The sequence below is a fragment of the Bubalus kerabau genome, chromosome 21 (assembly GCF_029407905.1).
Source record: "Bubalus kerabau isolate K-KA32 ecotype Philippines breed swamp buffalo chromosome 21, PCC_UOA_SB_1v2, whole genome shotgun sequence".
Classification (NCBI taxonomy): domain Eukaryota; kingdom Metazoa; phylum Chordata; class Mammalia; order Artiodactyla; family Bovidae; genus Bubalus; species Bubalus kerabau.
The window spans coordinates 23,573,776-23,592,141 of record NC_073644.1 but is presented as its reverse complement, the minus strand read 5'-3'; the positions used below and the strand labels follow the sequence as shown (position 1 = coordinate 23,592,141).

The window sequence follows — 18,366 nt, the reverse complement described above, 5'->3', positions numbered from 1 at the left end:
TCCAATCCCTGGGTCAGGAAGAGCCCCTGGAGAAGGAAATGGCAACTCACTCCAGCATTCTTGCCTGATAAATCCTATGGACAGAGGAGCCTGGCAGGCTACTGTCCATGGGGTCACAAGAGTCATTCACAATTTAGCCACTAAACCACCACCACCACTTGAAAAATCAAGCCAACACTCACTCAGAGAAGAAGCAGTTAGCCTGCTGGACAGGCAGTGTGTTGGGACTTTTAAGAGATGAGAAGATGAATGCCCGGAAACCAAGTGCCATGAAGATGGTGTGTTAACAGGGGAGGGTGGTGGTGGGGTAGCATTGTGAGTCCCCATCTGCCTGCCAGGGTGCCTGGTACTCAGCACAAGCTAACCCATGATAGCAAAAAGACAAATAAGAAGCCAACACAGCAGACACAGCAGAATAGATTGGGGGTAATATGAGTATTTTAGGTTCTATTATAGTAATTCACTAAGGAAATCTGAAATTTTACTTCTGTATTCCACTTTTTGAAATAGGTGAGCTTTATTTTATGCTTTCTTCTATACATTCTCTTTTACCTTTGAGGGTATTTTTTACAATTGTAATCAAACTTACTGTATAATATTATAAACGGATGTTGCGTGCGGTATGTATGCAGGTATAAACACACTGTGAACATTTGCCATGTTTTCACTTATAAATTGGCAGTCATTTTTAATGGTTGCGTAACATTCCATCAGTGAGTGTTACACCATACTTTCTTATCCTCACACTGTTACCTAGTTGGGTAGTTTCTAGTTTTTTGCCATGATCTCAAGGAGCTGCCAGTGAGAATCTTCCTGTGTGATGCTTTTAGTATATAAATCACCGTAAGTAAGGCTATGTTAACTTCTCCAAAAGTAGACTTATTTGGTCAATGGATATCCATATTTTGAGATCAAATGGCCTCCTAGAATGGTTAGTACTGACTCTCTTGGTGGGAACTTGTACTGGATTCGCTGTGTATGGGAAGGTCTTTGTGCACTTCCATCATAGCAGCCCTGGGAGTCCCAAACACTCCAGTAGTGTGTCCTAACCAATTTAGAAGAGTCAGCCCTGCCCTGTCACTGAATAGGTTGTAGGACAAAGCTCTGCTGATAATAGCTAAATCCACCTTAGCTAAAGAACAGCTATTCTGAAAAAACAAGAAAGCCCTAGACTTGAACAAATCCTGAAACTTGTCAGGGTTGACTGGGAGATGATAAAAGCTCATTGAAACTTAGTGGCTGTCATTTTGGTTCTGAGGACGTGTTGGGTGAAAACATTCGATATGTGCGCCTCTAAGCGGCAGGCCAGCCTAGAAGGTCTGGAGACAGTTGCTCCTTGATTGCCGGGCATGCAACGAGACTATGGCGTCTAGTAGATGAAATTGATTCAGAAGCACCTAAAGGAGAATTTTTTAGTAAGATGTTTCCTTAGTCAGTTGTCTGATGTTTTCTGCATACCTTTGATGGAATTAACACTGATTGTGCCACCACCAGAGAAGGAAACGGCAGCCCACTCCAGTGTTCTTGCCTGGAGAATCCCAGGGAGGGCGGAGACTGGTGGGCTGCCGTCTGTGGGGTCGCACAGAGTCAGACACGACCGAAGCGGCTTAGCAGCAGCAGCAGCAGCGCCACCACCAGGGCTTCCCTGGTTGCTCAGCGGTAGAGAATTCACCTGCAGTGCAGGAGATGCAGGTTTGATCCTAGAAGCAAGAAAAATCTTCATAATTCATGATATTTGGCAAAACTAATACAATTATGTCAAGTTTAAAAATAAAAAAAATTAAAAAAAAACAAAGCAATTTGGATTCTGTTTATGTTAGCAACTAGTTTTAATGTACACTTAGAAAGGAAACATGAGGATTTTGTTTAAACCCTTTGTCATAACACGCTACTTAGCAGTTTGGGACTTTGGGAAGCTTCTCTAATAAGAAATAATAAAAATGAAGAAGTTAGTAAGTTTCTTTAAGTTAGGGTGATCACTAACAGTGCTACCTTGTCTAGACCTGTTTTTCTTGTAAAAATTAAGACAGTTTGCCGAGTGTTATTCATCTAGTGACTTGTACTCATTTATCTGTCCCTTCCTGCCCCCAACTTAACCCTCTGTATTCTTCAGATACAGCAGCTTTGGCAACAACTCTCATCACTCCTCGAGACCTTCATCTGGATCCAGCGTGCCCACCACCCCCACATCATCCCTCTCACCCCCACAGGAGGCCAGGCCTGAAAGGTGGGTTGTATGTACTGACTGCTTCCTTGTCCTCAAGCGAAGGGAATCAGTTTAAGAGTGCCCAAAGGGAATTTGGGATGGACATGTACCCACACTGTATTTAAAATGGATCACCGACAAGGACTCACTGTAAGGCCCAGGGAACGCTGCTCCATGTTATGCGGTGGCCTGGGTGGGAGGGGAGTTTGCAGGGGAATGGATACATGTGTATGTATGGCTGAGTCCCTTCACTGTTCACCTGAAAGTATAACGACATTACTTGTTCATCAGCTATACCCCATTACAAAATAAAAAAGGTTTTTTAAAAAAGAGTGCCCAAAGAAAAGTATAAAAGAATAATCTGAAATATTTCCCTAGACAGAGTATAGTCCAAAGGTAAGACTGTTTTCTCTCTTTCACACTGTACTATGTAACTATCTTATTAGAGGTGGTAGTTTATTGGTAATACTGTCTTATCTCTCAGCATCCTAAAGATAGGTATGCAAATTTGTTCTAAAATATTTAAATGTGAATGTTTTGATTCACCCCTTAAAAACTGTTCTAGATTTTGTGTTAACCCTGCAATTTGTGTTATACACATCCATTTTCGCCTTTGAATGATTCATTCTATGTACATCAGGAGGTAGTGGACCCTTTAAGGGCACCTTTAAGGTGTTGTTTTATTAATTCAGGACCTACCAGAAAACAAATGAATTATATGGGTCTATGGATGGCATTTAACTTGGCAAGAGTATTAATTAGACCACCAGAAAGGAACTTATTATTACTCCTAGAAGCAAGGGATTGCACAAGGATGTGTTTACAAGAGAAAGGTAAGGCCTGTAATTTTAGAACAATAAAAATGGCTTCCCTTATATGGCAAGAGCACCAAGTTAGAGAAGACTGGCTAGGGTTCCAGTTCTCTCACTCGGAAGTTATTTAATCCCTGAGGGTATGTGCCGATTATGTCAACCCTCACCTTAGAGGGTGGTTTTCTGAGCAGATGATAAGGTACACTTGAACCCCGCTGTGTGGGTCCAGTGACAGTGTACAGTGGTGAGATATAATGTCCAGCAGCTCGTGAATGATCAGAAATTCAGAAGTGAGCAATTCACAGGGGTCATTTGCCTTTAATCTCAAATTTAAAACAAATCCATATTCACATGGTCTCCAGTATATTCTGAAGGGTGTTTTGCCGACTGGAGATCTTGGAAGAAGGGGGTTGTCTGGCCACACACCACCTTTAATTTCTAAAATGGTACCTAAACCCCCTGGTGTCAGACTCCCAGGTGGCACAGTCCAGTGTGGTCGTGAGCTGGTCACATCTGGGCTTGGCTGGGTCCTGGTCATAAGGTAGCAGATGGATTGCCATGAAATCTCTGCTTTTCACCCTAGGGCACTTGTTCTGGGGATCAACTGAGGTCTCCTGTGCTCCTAGAGAGGTCACCTGGAAAGAGAACCTTTGTCCTATGAGATGTGAGATTTGAGCCTGAAGTGAGGAATATTAGAGTCTGACTTGATATTACATTTGCTGGGTAAATGTAATATCTGACATTTGCCGGGTCGCCAGCTCCTTAGGAGCAAGGAAGTAGGCTCCATTCATTGCTATAGTTTCTGGGGCTAGGCTGTGGAAAAGTCAAGGTGAATGCCAATTGAAGGATCCAGGTGAATTATTCACTCATTGTGGACAATTTGGAGGTTTCTAAGGTTGAGAAATTGGAAGGACAGGAGGTCCACGGGTTTCCCAAGCCTTCACCTTTGGAGGAATGTTGTTCCCAGGTCCTAATGGGGAAACCCAGGTCCTGTTTGAGCTGGAAGGTCTGGGAGCTCAGGACCCTGAAGGACTTCTGCCTGTGCCTCTTTCCTGCTGGGGCTAGCTGAGTGTCCCCTGAGGGGCTGGGGGGATTTAGTGGGGGAGGGAGAAGAGGGTCTGGATCCCAGAAACCCTTGAGTGCCCTGGAGGAGGCTGGACTTCATCCCAAGACCCTGGGCTGTTAAGGTTTTGAAACAGCTGGTGCCATGAACTAATTGGCCCACAGTGCAGGTGGAGCCAGTGGGGCAAAGCTGCAGAGACCAGGGCTGCTCGAAGCTGCCTCTAAGTCAGAGAGAGGTGACCTTGCCCAGGAGTGGCAGAGGCCTCAGGGCTGGAAAGGAGTAGTGGGTTTGTGCAGACTTGGCTGCAGCTGGGAGGGTGGACGCAGGGGAGCCTGCAGATGTTAGAAACAAGGAACTGAGATGGAAGATGCGGGACGAGAAGCAGAGCAAGGATGGAGATGTTCATCTTGGGGTGCACACGGCCTGAGGAGTCTGTCTGACACCCCGGGAGATGCTCCGGTGCTGGTGGGGTGAGGACTTCGTGGTCCTCGGTTTGAAGAAGGCACTGGGTTGAAATCCCTCAGAGGGAGCCCGTGTGCTGAGACCCCATTGCTGGGTGGCAGCCGAGGCAGGGAACCCTCCTGTTCTGAGCTGCCTCTTCTCCCCTGTGCGCTCCTGCCATAGCAAGTTCACTATATCACTGTATCCACCAGCGAGGAAAGCTGCAAAGGGTTTCTTACTTCTTTGCATTTGCATGATTTTTGTTTCAACCATCACCATCTGCAACTTTGAAACATCAGATATGGCATTCCATTAAGGCCAGAAAGCCACCAGGCCCGGCCACATCACCACTTTCTACTCTCACTTTGCCAGCTTATGTTTTGTGAGTATAAAAACCAGTAAAAACAAGAGAATCCTTAACTCCAAATCATATTCATATCTCACCACCCTAGCATATTATGTCAGTTGTATTTATAATATTTATTTTTATACAGTTTGATTTTTTCTTTTTTCCTCTTCAACAACTGGATTCTTTGGATGTCACCGTAATCTATTTTTACATTTAGAAATATTTTCTGTCTTATTAAGATACAGGATTGTTTTGACCGAGGTCTATACTTCAGGAGGGTTTGTAAGATTTATCCTTGAGATGTTTTATATACCCCTAATTATTGAAACTCAAAAGAAAATCTCTTAGGAAAAACATTGCACTCTTATGAACAATCGCATTTTGCAATGAGAACCCACACTGACAGAGTGTTCTGTCAGAACACTCTGGGCTAATACACAGCATGACAAGGCCCCATGCATTACTGGGGCGTTCTTGAAACCCTTTTCCTTGATTTGCAAACAAGATTCACTTCCCTGAAGTCCTAGGAAAATCACGCCAACTAAAACTCCCCTTCAGGCAGGTCAGCCCGCTTTGGGACTACAACTGGGCATTACTGTGAGTTTAGAGTTTTCATATTTTCCCCAAGCATATTAGTGTGTTGGATGTTAATAAAACTTGGAATGATAAATTGACCTAGAAAGGAAGAGCTGAAGAAACAATATACAAATTAAGTTAAGCAGCGGTATTAAAACGAACCCTTCTCCACATCTCCTGTTACAGCTTTGTTTACAGGGCTCTGTTAGAAACAGAGAGTGCAGCATTAACTTTCATGAAATTGCAGCTTGAGTTGTACCAAAACAAAACAAAATAAGAAGACCAGAACCATTTGCAGAAGCCCTCAGGGATACAAGATGCAACTGTTTAATGAAAGCAGACTTTTAAAATGCTTCAATTTTGAAAATGTGCTTTTTGAGTGGAAACATTCTAAATATTTTCTTTTTAAAAGAAAACAAATTACAAGAGTATTTGAACCATTCATCTTCAAGTATTCAAATAAAACAAACAGGCAGACAATCATCGCAGCGTGGTCACTCTGTGGCTCTGGCCTGAGCGCATCGTCTCTGCATCCCTACTGCGACATCCCCCTCTGGTGGGCCTTTGCAGAAGAGGCAGCTGCACGCTTGTTCGGTATGGTGACAGTGGCTGCTGAGGGAATTCGAGGGAACAGTGAGCCCAGCGCTGGGGGCTGAAGGTGCCTTGAGGCGGATCAGCCTTTGTGCTGGGGCTGGGAAGTAAGTGCTCTGGGAATGAGGCCCCTGTGCTGTGAGCTGGGGGTGGGTGGTCATGAGCAAGTGAAGATGCTAAGAGCTCAGTGGGTGCACCTTGGAGATTTTAGGAGGCCAGGGAGGACTTCCCTGTGGGCCTGCCAGTATGTGCCTTGTGCACTGAGTCTGTTCTCCTTCCCCCCTTACATTAGTGCTGTTGTCTGCTGTAAATGCCAGTCACTTGCCTGCTTTACACACTAATGTCAGGAGTCCTTAATATATGTATGTGCCGATCTAGGTTGCTTCAGGGTGTCCAACTCTTTGCAACCCCATGGACTGTAGCCCGCCAGGCTCCTCTGTCCATGGGATTCTCCAGGCAAGAATACTGGAGTGGGTTGCCATGCCCTCCTCCAGGGGATCTTCCCGACCCAGGGATTGAACCTGCATCTCCTGCGTCTCCTGCATTGGCAGGTGGATTCTTTACCACTAGTGCTGAGGCCCTAATAGATGTTTACATACAGCTGAGTCACATTGTTGTGCAGCAGAAACTAACACAACGCTGTAAAGCAGTTATACAAATCATGTCTCTGCTTTTGAATGTCTCTTTACAGCTGCTCCATTCTTTTTAGTACTTTGTTCTCTGGGTGCTGTTTCATCTCCCCAATCATGTAACGATGGGCCCTGATGATACTGCAGTGTGATTATTATCTGAGTGTCCTCTTGCACATGTGTGATTCTCTCTAGGACGAATGCCTAGAAATAGATTTAGTAAGTCAGGTTTTTGTATTTTTACAGTTTTGATTGGTTTTTGCCCAGTTGCTCTTGGTGAAGATTGCCCCAGTTTTGGTTCTCAGCTGCAATGTGTAAAAGACCCTGTGTTCCCAACCCCTCTGCCAAAGAGGCACCATTCAAGTTTTCAGCCATTGCTCTCCGAGCAGTGAAGAGTTGTATGTCATTAAAATGTACATTTGTGTTTCCTGTTATGACTGAGCATGATTTCATATGTAAAGGCACTTCTCCTTTTCTGTGGATTTGTGCTTCATGATCCCTGAGTTCTTTTTCTTACTGAGGTGTCCAGGTTCTTTATAAACTCCAGTGGGTGTACCTATTACTTTCCTCAGTCATTGTTCTTTTTACAATATTTGTGTGCAGAACAATTTAAATCTTGGAATCACATTTATTAATCTGTTCTGTCTTCTGGCTTTTGTGTTCCTCATGAGGACAGCTTTTTCTCCTATGGTGGAGGTGGTTTTGTTGCTAAGTCATGTCCTACTCTTATGACCCCATGGACTGCAACCGGCTGGGCTCCTCTGTCCATGGGATTTCCCAGGCAAGAATACTGGAGTGGGTTGCCATTTCCTTCTCCAGGGGACCTTCCTGACCCAGGGATCAAACCTGTGTCTCCTGCATTGCAGGCAGATTCTTCACCAACTGAGCCACCAGGGAAGTCCCCTTTTCTCTCATGGTTTTTTCTAATCGTTGGATTGTTTGCCGAGTGGTATTCAGACAGGTGAAAAAATCGTAGCTACAGTTTTTATCCCATGGTTTCTTCTAATATTTTTGTAGCTACAGTTTTCACATGGAAATATTTTTTCTACCCGGGAAGTTATTTTGGCATATGGTGTGAGGCGGAGGTCAAAGTTACATTTTTTCACTTGTTTGAATACCATTTAGTGAACAGTCCTCTGTTTCCCGGTCAATTTGTTGTATACCAACAGCAATGCAGGCTTGTTTATATGTCTGTTCAAGGTGCTTCCACAGGAGCGTCTCCCATCTGCTCCAGTGCCCATCTTCTCAGATGGATCAACCATTTGAGGCTGTCAGGAGCCCTCTTTCTTCCCCAGTCTTTGGAATATGACTATATCATCTGCTATCTTGAAAGAGTCCTGCTGTTTTTGTCGTCTGTTGCTGTGGGGTTTTATGTGGTGATTGCCAACACTGGAATAAAGAGCACAGGGATATTTGGGGGAGCTGGGACCAAGCAGTTAGGATGAGGGTGGGAGCCTGACATGCTGAGCCTGAGCACTGCCTTGTGAGATCTCACTTCCTATGACCCCTAGAATACCTGTCTCCAGCACTGATGTGGTAACACCCCCCCCGGATGAAGGTCTCCTTTTCCATGCATTGCCTGCCTACTTTCAGTTACTTTGGCTCCTGTAGTTCTCAGCTACTTGCCAGCCCATCAAGCATTGCCCTGAGTATCATTGGCTGGTACCCGTGTCTCCCTCACCCTGATTTCCTCCTCCACGTGGACTGCTCTGTATGGGTGTCTGGGTGCTTCTGGCTTCCTGTTCTAGTCTGCTTTGGCCTTTTATTATTTCTTGCCTTTGCTAGTATCTACATATGCCTTGAGCTTCTACTTGTCTGGTTTTCACATCACTGCTTTTTCCGAATATATGATCCATGTGTTTTTCTGGATCCCAAACACTTGCTGGCCATGTTCCATCACTTGGTCTACACAGTACTCTTCCAAAAATTGTGTCAGTAGAGTTAAGAGTTCCATTGTCCAATGGGCTTTTAAATTTTTATTTTTAATTTAAATTGATCAAAGTAGATGAAAAAAATCACTGAAAAAAATTCTGAATAGCACTTAAATGGAATAAAAGGCATTGCCTTTCTTTGTGATCACAGTTCATGGCATAGAGCCCACGAAGGCCAACAGCAGAAAAAGATACCCACACAGGCAGATTCCCTACCATTCAAACCAAGAGGCAGTGAATCTGTGTGCTCCTGGTGCTGTGCACCAAGCAGGCTTTCTACTGGCCTGCTGCTAGGTCCTGATAGCAATCTTGGTGAACAAGGAGTTCCTGTAAGGCATAATGTGGTCTTGATTAAGTAATGGTGTTACATCCAAAGTGCATGAGAGCAGAGGCACCCATCAGTTAACAGAGGGAGTTTGCAGAAGGGTCTGGCTTCCCAATGGCTTCATCAGTGATTGTGGACATTAGGGGACCTAGGTTCTGTGTCATCCCACGTGGGTTTTGGATCTGACTCCTTCTCACCCCTCCTACCGCCATAGATATAGCCCAGGATCTGTGTCACTCGTGGACTATGTATTGCAGTGATGTATGTCTCCTACACTTTCTGAAATACAGATCTGAGCAAGTGACATTTCCTGCTCTGCAACCTTGAGTGCCTCCCACCACTTATCAGCAAGCTCCACCTGAGTAGCATCGTCTCTAGGATCTCTCACATTTGGATCCCGCATACACCTTGCAACTTCGGCAGCCATCAGCACGCCCATCCTCACTGTACTTCAACCCCACAGAAATGCTGCCAGGCTCTTCCAAGGCCCCCTTCTTTCATATTTGCTCTGTTCTCTGACCAGCCTCCTCCTCTGCTCATTCAGTTGCTTCCTTCTCATCCTCCAAGACCCAAGTAGATGACATCTGTCTGTAAAACTTCTCTAACTTCCTCAGGAAGAATGAATTGTGACAATTCTTATGGGTTCATGCACCTCAGTTTCAGCTCTCAGCCCTTTGAATCATGTGTTCATCCTTTTGTTTCTGTAGTGGGGTTCACAAATGTACCATGGTCTGCATTAGTGAACCTGGGTTTCACAAAGCCATGGCATAAAGATGGTTCACCTTTCTGGACTGGGCATTTGATTAAAGAGTCAAGGAAAAATCTTTAAGATAAGCAGGACTGGAGAATCCACATGTAAATTGTGAAGATAAAAGTGTTTGGTTTTGCATGGAAGCACTTTCTGTTTGTCCCATGTTCTGCATCCCATGTCTGCATGTCCCAGCAGCCTTTGGACTGTTTCGCTATTGAGTGGCAGCCATCTCTACGTCTCTACGGCATGAGATTCCCCTTTCCTCACTGCTCTTCTCCCACTTCTTTGTCAAATAACCAGGAGAACAAACGCAGGAGCAGTTTTAACCTCTTATCTTGTTTCCTTCCTTTGGAAAGTGAGATTAGAGTAGATTTTTACATTTTTATTTTATTTTTTGGACATGCTGCATGGCTTGTAAGATCTCAGTTCCCTGACCAGCGATCAAACCCTGACCTCTAGCAGTAGGAACGCTAGGTCCTGACCCCTGGACTGTCAGGAAATTCCTAGGAATAGATATTTTTGTTTATGAATTTATTGATATTTTTAAATTAGACAATTCTATAACCCTTGTTTACTTAAAGAGTGTCTATAGCAACCTTCCTACATGGTGTAACTCAGTTGGTAAAGAAACTGTTTGCAATGCAGGAGACCTGGGTTCAATTTCTGGGTCAGGAAGATCCCCTGGAGAAGGGCATGGCAACCCACTCCAGTATTCTTTCCTGGAGAGTCCCATGGACAGAGGAGTCTGGGAGGCTACAGTCCATGGGGTCACAAGAGTTGGACATGACTTAGCGACTAAACTATCACCATCACCATAGCAACCTAAAAAGTATCAATATATATTGTGCTTCTGTTGGGAAGCGAGAACATTCACTTGTGTGGAAGAGAGTAGGTGAGATCTGTAACACGCAAGTCCAAGTATCACTCATCAAAACACTATAGATTGAACAGCTCCACCCATAGGGCTTAGACACTCAGGTGTCCCGTGCTGTCAGCTGAGCCCGGCACCACCTTCCCTGCTTGTGCCCCCTCTCCTAGTGGGACAGCTCCCCACAGCCAGGTCTCCAGTTCTCATTGGCTACAGTGGTTTTAGACTGGTGTTGTGCACAGATCACAGAGTGAAAATGGGTAGGAAGGATAGGGAAGAATTTTCCTTCAGAAAATGTATTTCTGGGTCCCTGATTCCATTTCCCCCCTTCCCACAAAGCCAGGCCATGAGTGAGTAAGTTTTACTATTATAGTGGAAGAGACTGGGTTTCTAAGTTGATTTTAGAAAGTGTGTGTGTACACACACATATATAGATAGAAATATAGATCAGTATCTAGATAGCTAGATAGAGATAGAAACACACACACTCTCTAGTCTTTGTACAATCCTAGCACAAAACCATGGGAGCTGGTGGTAGCTGGAAACCTGTTTGGGCCTGTGAACACACACAACACCCACCCACCCAACCACACACTCCACATACTCATCCATTTCATTCAGCAGGTATTTATTGGGTGCTTAGAATGGGCCATGTATGCTGACCTGGGAGTCCAACATTGACTGAATGAGACCCTGTCCCTAGCTTCATCGAGCTTACACCCTAGTGGCAAAAACAGAAGACAAGCAAATGGTCGGCAAATAAATATTGTGAAGAAAATGAACTTTCATTGAGGAAGTGGAGAAAGAGAGGCCATCAGGGTGGGGACACCAGCATGGGTCCTGTGTCCTCGTGACGGACACCTCTGGTAAGAGGTCTGGGAAACTGAGTCACCAACACAAGACAAATTGCACCGTGTCCCCCTCCCCTGAGAGGGCAGAGCGTAGGAGGGAAGGTAACAAGGGAGATAAGAAAATAGAGTGATTGCACATCTTTCTTCAAGTCATGATCCTGGAATAGTTAGGAGACTGTGTTTGGAAGACACATGTTCAGAGGAGAGGCGAGCATGCCGATGGGGGTGCAGGTGGGCGGTGAGGGGGTAAGTTGGCCTGGAGTGGAGAGGAAGGGAGAAGACCAAAAGGATGGGCCTCAGTTCAAGCCAGCATGGCCTGGAAACTGGGACATGGGAGGGGCTTGTGCAGTCAGTGTTTTTGGAAGCTGCCAGGAGAATGTGTTAATTGTGAAGCCAAATATAGGTGGATGTATGATGGAAAAGGACTGATCTCCTTCTGGCTAGAGGACTCACTTGGTCTTAGATGGGAGGGTGGGAAGTAAGACAGAAGGGGCAAGAACTGCTGCATTCCTGGGCTCAGGGCCTGCAGAAGGGGCAGGAGGACAGGACAGAGCGTGACACCAGCCCGGCCAGGAGGATGGCATCATCCTTTGTGCATGAGCCAGCACAGCCTGCAAGGCAGCACAGGGGACCGGGCTCCACACAGCTGTGGGAGCCGTGCTGGTCCCTCCTGTGGCTGGGAAGCTCAGACCTGTACTGAAGTGGTGTGTGACCAGTTGGGGAGGAGAGAGAAGGAACCTTTAAAACCACATCCCCATCTTCAGTGACAGAATCCTGAAGGGTTGTAGCAGTGTTGATGAAGAAAAGTTACCTGTTTCTTAGGTCTGCCTTGAACTTGCTCATTTCATCATGAAAGCTGGGATATGGCCCTGAAGGCGTGAAGAAGGTTCTGATGTTGCCTTGTTTCAGGGCAAGCAAAATGACTTTTGTAGCTGGGCACATCCCAGAGTTTCCTCTTGTCCATGATCATTAGACTGGCTGAGCCCAGTTTAATAAGCAGGTTGTGACAACAGTCTCACCATTGCAGGAAACCATATTGCATCATTGAATTGCCATTTTATTATTATTATTGACCTCTAAGTCTTCATATTAAGTCACCTACTTGTGAATTAAGTGATAGTTTCAAGTATCAATTTGGGAGGTTAGTTTGGGTTTTGTAAATATTTAACCAGAGATTATGATTTATTTTTGATATAAGAAATGTAATATATAAGATATAATAACTTCATATAGATATATTAGATATTATATAAGATAACATTATATAAGATATATAACATTGATATAATAAATGTAATATATAAGATTTGCTTATATAAAGCAAATATAAGATTTGTTTCTTATATGAAAAGATTTTACTCAACTCAAACTTACCAAAGGAGCATTTATTTTAAAACAGCATTTGCAGTATGATTGACGTACAGAAAATTGCACATAAGTTTTGACATATGTTTGGCCAGTGAAGCTATTACCACAATTGAGATAATGCTCAAATTTATTACTCTAAAGCATTTTTTCACACCCTTTTGTGATTATGGCTGCCCTTCCCTATCCCCAAGCAACTACGGATGGCTTTCTGTCATTGTAGATTAGTTTGCATTTCTGAGAATTTCATATAAATGTCATCATGCATTAAGTACCCTTGGAGAGGGTTTGGCTTTTTTCAGCTAGTGTAATTGTTTTGAGACTCCTCTGTTTTGTTGCATGTTTCAGTAGTTAAGACCTTTTTATTTCTGAGTAGTACTCAACTGGATGATTGTACCACAATTTATGTTTACCTCTTGATTGATACTTGGGTTTGTTTCAGTTTCAGCTATGAATTGTTGTTGCTCAGTTGCTAAATCATGTCCAACTCTTTGCGGCCCCTGTGGACTACAGCACGCCTGGCTTCCCTGTCCTTCACTATCTCCTGGAGCTTGCTCAAACTCATGTCCATTGAGTTAGTGATGCCATCCAAATATCTCGTCCTCTGTCACCCACTTCTCCTCTTGCCATCAATCTTTCCCAGCATCAGGGTCTTTTCCAATGAGTCGGCTCTTCACATCAGGTGAGGTATATTGGAGCTTTAGCTTCAGTATCAGTCTTTTCAGTGAATATTCAGGGTTGATTTCCTTTAGGATTGACTGGTTTGATCTCCTTGGCTATGAATAGTTGTATACAAATCTTTGTATGGAAATTTGCTTTAATTTCTTTTGGATAAATAGAAATGAAATGGTTCAGTCATATGGTAGGTACATTTTAGCTTCTTAAGTATTATTAAGTAAACTATCTTCCAAAAGGGTTGTATACCAGAGTAACACTGACCTCATAAAAGGAGATGAAATGTCTTTCCTTCCTCTTCAACTTTCTATAAAAGTTTGTGTAGAACTGTTATTTCTTCCTTAAGTATTTCTTAGAATTCACCAGGGAAACTATCTGAGAGTAGAGTTTTAAACTATGCATTCAGTACCTTTCATTGATGCTTCAGTTCAGTTCAGTCACTCAGTCGTGTCCGATTCTTTGTGACCCCATGAATTGCAGCATGCCAGGCCTCTCTGTCCATCACCAACTCCCAGAAATCACTCAAACTCATGTCCATTGAGTCGGTGATGCCATCCAGCCATCTCATCCTCTGTCGTCCCCTTCTCCTCCTGCCCCCAATCCTTCCCAGCATCAGAGTCTTTTCCAATGAGTCAACTCTTTGCATGAGGTGGCCAAAGTATTGGAGTTTCAGCTTCAACATTAGTCCATCCAATGAACACCCAGGACTGATCTCCTTCAGAATGGACTGGTTGGATTTCCTTGCAGTCCAAGGGACTCTCAAGAGTTTTCTCCAGCACCTCAGTTCAAAAGCATCAATTCTTTGGCACTCAGCTTTCTTCCCAGTCCAACTCTCACATCCATACATGACCACTGGAAAAACCATAGCCTTGACTAGACGGACCTTTGTTGGCAAAGTAATGTCTCTGCTTTTCAATATGCTGTCTAGGTTGGTCATAACTTTCCTTCCGAGGAGTAAGCATCTTTTAATTTCATGGCTGCAATCACCATCTGCAGTGATTTTGGAGCCCCCCAAAATAAAGTCTGACACTGTTTCCACTGTTTCCCCACCTATTTCCCATGAAGTGATGGGCCCAAATGCCATGATCTTCGTTTTCTGAACGTTGGGCTTTAAGCCAACTTTTTCACTCTCCTCTTTCACTTTCATCAAGATGCTTATCTGATATCAATTCATATCAAGTCATCTATTTCTTCTTGAGTGACCATTAGTAGTTTTTGTCTTTAAGGGATTTTTCCATTTTATCTAAGTTGTCAAGTTTATTGGTGTAAAATTGCTCAAAATATTCCCTTATTCTTTTTTTTAACAATTATGTGTATTTATTTTTGACTGTGCTGGGTCTGCATTGCTGGGCAGGCTCTTCTCTAGTTGCAGCAAGCCGGGGCCACTCTCTGGTGTGGCTTCTCATTGCGGTGGCTTCTCTGGTCGCAGTGCACAGGCTCCAGGTGCACAGGTTTCAGTACTTGCAGCACCTGGGCTCGTCAGTTGCAGCACAGGCTCCGTAGCCGTGGGACATGGGCTTAGTTGCTCTGAGTCACGTGGGATCTTCCTGGATAAGGGGCAAACCGTTTCTCTTGAATTGGCAGGTGAATTTTTTACCACTGAGCCCACAAAGGTAGGCCTTATTATTCTTTTAAAAGCTGTAGAATCTGTAGTGAAGTCACCTCTTTCAGTCCTACAGTTTGTAATATTTGTCTTCTTTTTTTCTCTAAGCAATCAGGCTAGAGGTTTATTAATTTTATTGATTTCAAAGAATCAGCTTTTGGTGTTACTCAGTTGTCTAATTTTTTCTGTTTCATTGATTTCTACTCTATATACTTGTCTGCTTACTTTTAGTTAAATTTGTTCTTATTTTTCTAAATTGGAAGATGAGGCCATTGTTTTGAGATTTATTGTCTTTTCTAATATAGGCATTTACTGTTATAAATTTTCTTCTAAGTATTGCTTTAGCTGCATTCCACAAATTTTTAACAGGTTGTGTTTTTATTTTAACTTTGTTTAAAATGCTTTTTAAAATTTTCTGTTTGATTTATCCTTTTTCCATAGATTATTTCAGAGTATTTATTTAGCTTATAAATATTTGTGGATTTTCCAGGTCTTTGTTATTGATTTCTAATTTAACAAAAATGGGGACAGAGAACATTTTTTTTTTCTTTATTTGGAAGGAGCCTGTATTTGTATGGGAGAATATATTTTGTATGGCTTGAATCCTTTTAAATGTATAGAGCTTTATTTTATAGCCCAGAATATGGTCCATTGTTGCAAATGTTCTGTGTGCATTTGAAAAGAATATGTATCCTGATATTATTGGGTAGAATGTTTTATATGTTTTATATTTAAATTGGGTGGAATTAATTTTATATTTAAAGTGGGTTTTGTTTTGTTTTTGTAAACAGCATATTGTTGAGTTTTGCTTTTTTTTCTTGAATCTGACTACCTCTGCCTTTTAATGGGGATGTTTGAGCATTTATATATAATATGATTATCAACTTATGATTGATAAATTATTATGCTTGTTTTAAACAATCTATTATCTTTTAAGCATATTTAAACAATGATAAATATGCTTTATGTTCACATATTTTATTTTTTTATTGTTTTTATTTCTTTGTATAGATCAGGGTGCCTATATGATGTTATTTATCTTCTACTTGAAGGGTTTTCTTTAACATTTCTTGTACTGAAGGTATTCTGATGATAAATTCCCTCTGTGTTTAATACGTCTGTAAAGGCCTTTATTTCCCCTTCAGTTTTTAAAGGTAGAGAATTATAGGTTGACAGGTTTTTTTGCTTTCGGTGATTTAAAGCTGTTTCTCTACTTTCTAGCTTTTATTGTTTCTGACAAATATTCTGCGATAGTTTTTGTACCTCTGCAAGCAATATGTCATTTTTTCCTCTGGCTGCTTTTAAGATCTTCTCTTTTTCATTGGTTTTAAAATTTTGATTTTGTTATGCTTTAGTGTAGTTTTCTTCATTTAAAAATTTTTTTTGTGCTTGAGTTTTGTTGAGATTCTTGGATCTGTGGGTTGTAATTTTATCAAAATGGGAAAAATTTCAGTGCTTATTTCTTTAAATTTGGGGGTACTTTTCACCTCTCCTTTCTTTTGATAACTTCAATTGCATATATATTGAGCAACTTGAAGCTTTACGAAAGTTTATGAGTGCTCTATTGATTTCCTTCAGTCTTTTTTCTCATTGTTCATTTTGAATAGTTTCTGTTTCTATGCAAGTTCATTATTTTTCCCTCAAGTGTCAAGCACCTTTTCAGCTGGATTTTTAAAAAATTGAAGCATAATTGACATACAGCACACTCTCTCCCTCTCCCACAGAGTCCAAAAGACTGTTCTATACATCTGTATCTCTTTTGCTGTCTCCCATACTGGGTTATCATTACCATGTTTCTAAATTCCATATATATGTGTTAGTATACTGTATTGGTGTTTTTCTTTCTGGCTTACTTCACTCTGTATAATAGGCTCCAGTTTCATCCACCTCAGAACTGATTCAAATGTATTCTTTTTAATGGCTGAGTAATACTCCACTGTGTATATGTACCACAGCTTTCTTACCCATTCATCTGCTGATGGACATCTAGGTTGCTTCCATGTCCTGGCTATTATAAACAGTGCTGCGATGAACATTGGGGTACACGTGTCTCTTTCCCTTCTGGTTTCCTCAGTGTGTATGCCCTGTTTTAGTCTTCTAGTTCTACCATCTGTGTCATTTCTGAATTGTTTTCAGTTGATTTTATTTCTTCTTTACGGGTTATTTCTTAATAGATGCCACACCTAGTAAATTATCTCTCTCTCTTTTTGGATTCCTATAAACATTCTTCAGCTTTGTTCTATGGTGTAATTGATTCAGAAAGTTTGATTCTCTCAGGCTTGTGTTTTAGCTATGTTTAATCCATATTTTACCACTGTTGAGGCAATGATCTTCTTACAACTTTAACTCATGCCACCTGACCCTTTGGCTTCTGCTTCTCTCTAGTGGCTCAAATGGTAAAGAATCCGCCTGCAATGTGGGAGACCCCACTCCAGTATTCTTGCCTGGAGAATTTCATGGACAGAGGAGCCTGGTGGGCTATAGTCCATGGTGTTGCAAAGAGTTGGACACGACTGAGTGACTAACACTTTGACTTCCTCCCAACTACATATTCTTTTCCTATCTTCCAGTTCCAAGTCCTGGGCACATGACTATGATTAGCTTGGCCTTGTACACCAGAAGCCTCACTCACCACTAGACAGCTTGCCTTTGGATGAACTGCCTTTGGGGAGGAATCCACCGTATTCACTCAGCTGTTGCCAGGGGCACAGAGTCCTACGCATAAGACATTATCTCAGCAGGTCATCATCACGTGTTTTCGCTTCGAGAATGGGCTGAGCATGTAGACACATGGAGACTAGTGTGTGCAGTTGTATCTGACTTGCCACATCCTTGTTATTCAGCATCTAATTCATTCATCAGGTGACTCATCATGCTTCTCTTCTAAGTGTCAGGAGACAAGGACAAATGAGAAAACAGGATCCAGCCTAGAAATTTAGACTTCAGGAGGAAATATAATAACATATGTGGAAATGATGAAGTCCAAATTTAGGGTAGTGGTCATTTTTAGGAAAGAAATGGAAAAAAAATTTAAACTGATGCATGTACTGTGGCAAGTACTGCACAAATGGTACTTTACTAAGTACCCGTGGTGTGGGGAGGGGAGGAATATAGGTCAACATGAGGGCTCCAGCCTGACAGGCCTGTTTAAAAAGCTCAGCTCTGCTACATCCTGAACTTGTCTGTGCCTCTATTTTCTCATCTATAAAGGAGAGAATAATAGAGCTTAGTTCAAGAAGTTGTACGGATTAAAAGAGCCATTTTGTGCAAAATAATTGGCACACTGTGTTGTCTCCGTTCACTCATTACAAACCATATTTCGGTGCAGTC

The 18,366-nt window shown here is 42.5% G+C and overlaps 1 protein-coding gene across 7 annotated transcripts in view; it reads left to right on the top strand.

Annotated features, from left to right (window-relative positions):
* FHOD3 (formin homology 2 domain containing 3) overlaps positions 1-18,366 on the top strand; it is a 524,125-nt gene that overhangs the window by 388,612 nt on the left and 117,147 nt on the right. For all 7 annotated transcript variants that reach the window (XM_055559620.1, XM_055559619.1, XM_055559618.1 and 4 more), the window contains one exon: positions 2,114-2,227. In XM_055559620.1, the coding sequence (XP_055415595.1) occupies positions 2,114-2,227 (114 nt within the window). The remainder of the gene's footprint in view (positions 1-2,113; positions 2,228-18,366) is intronic.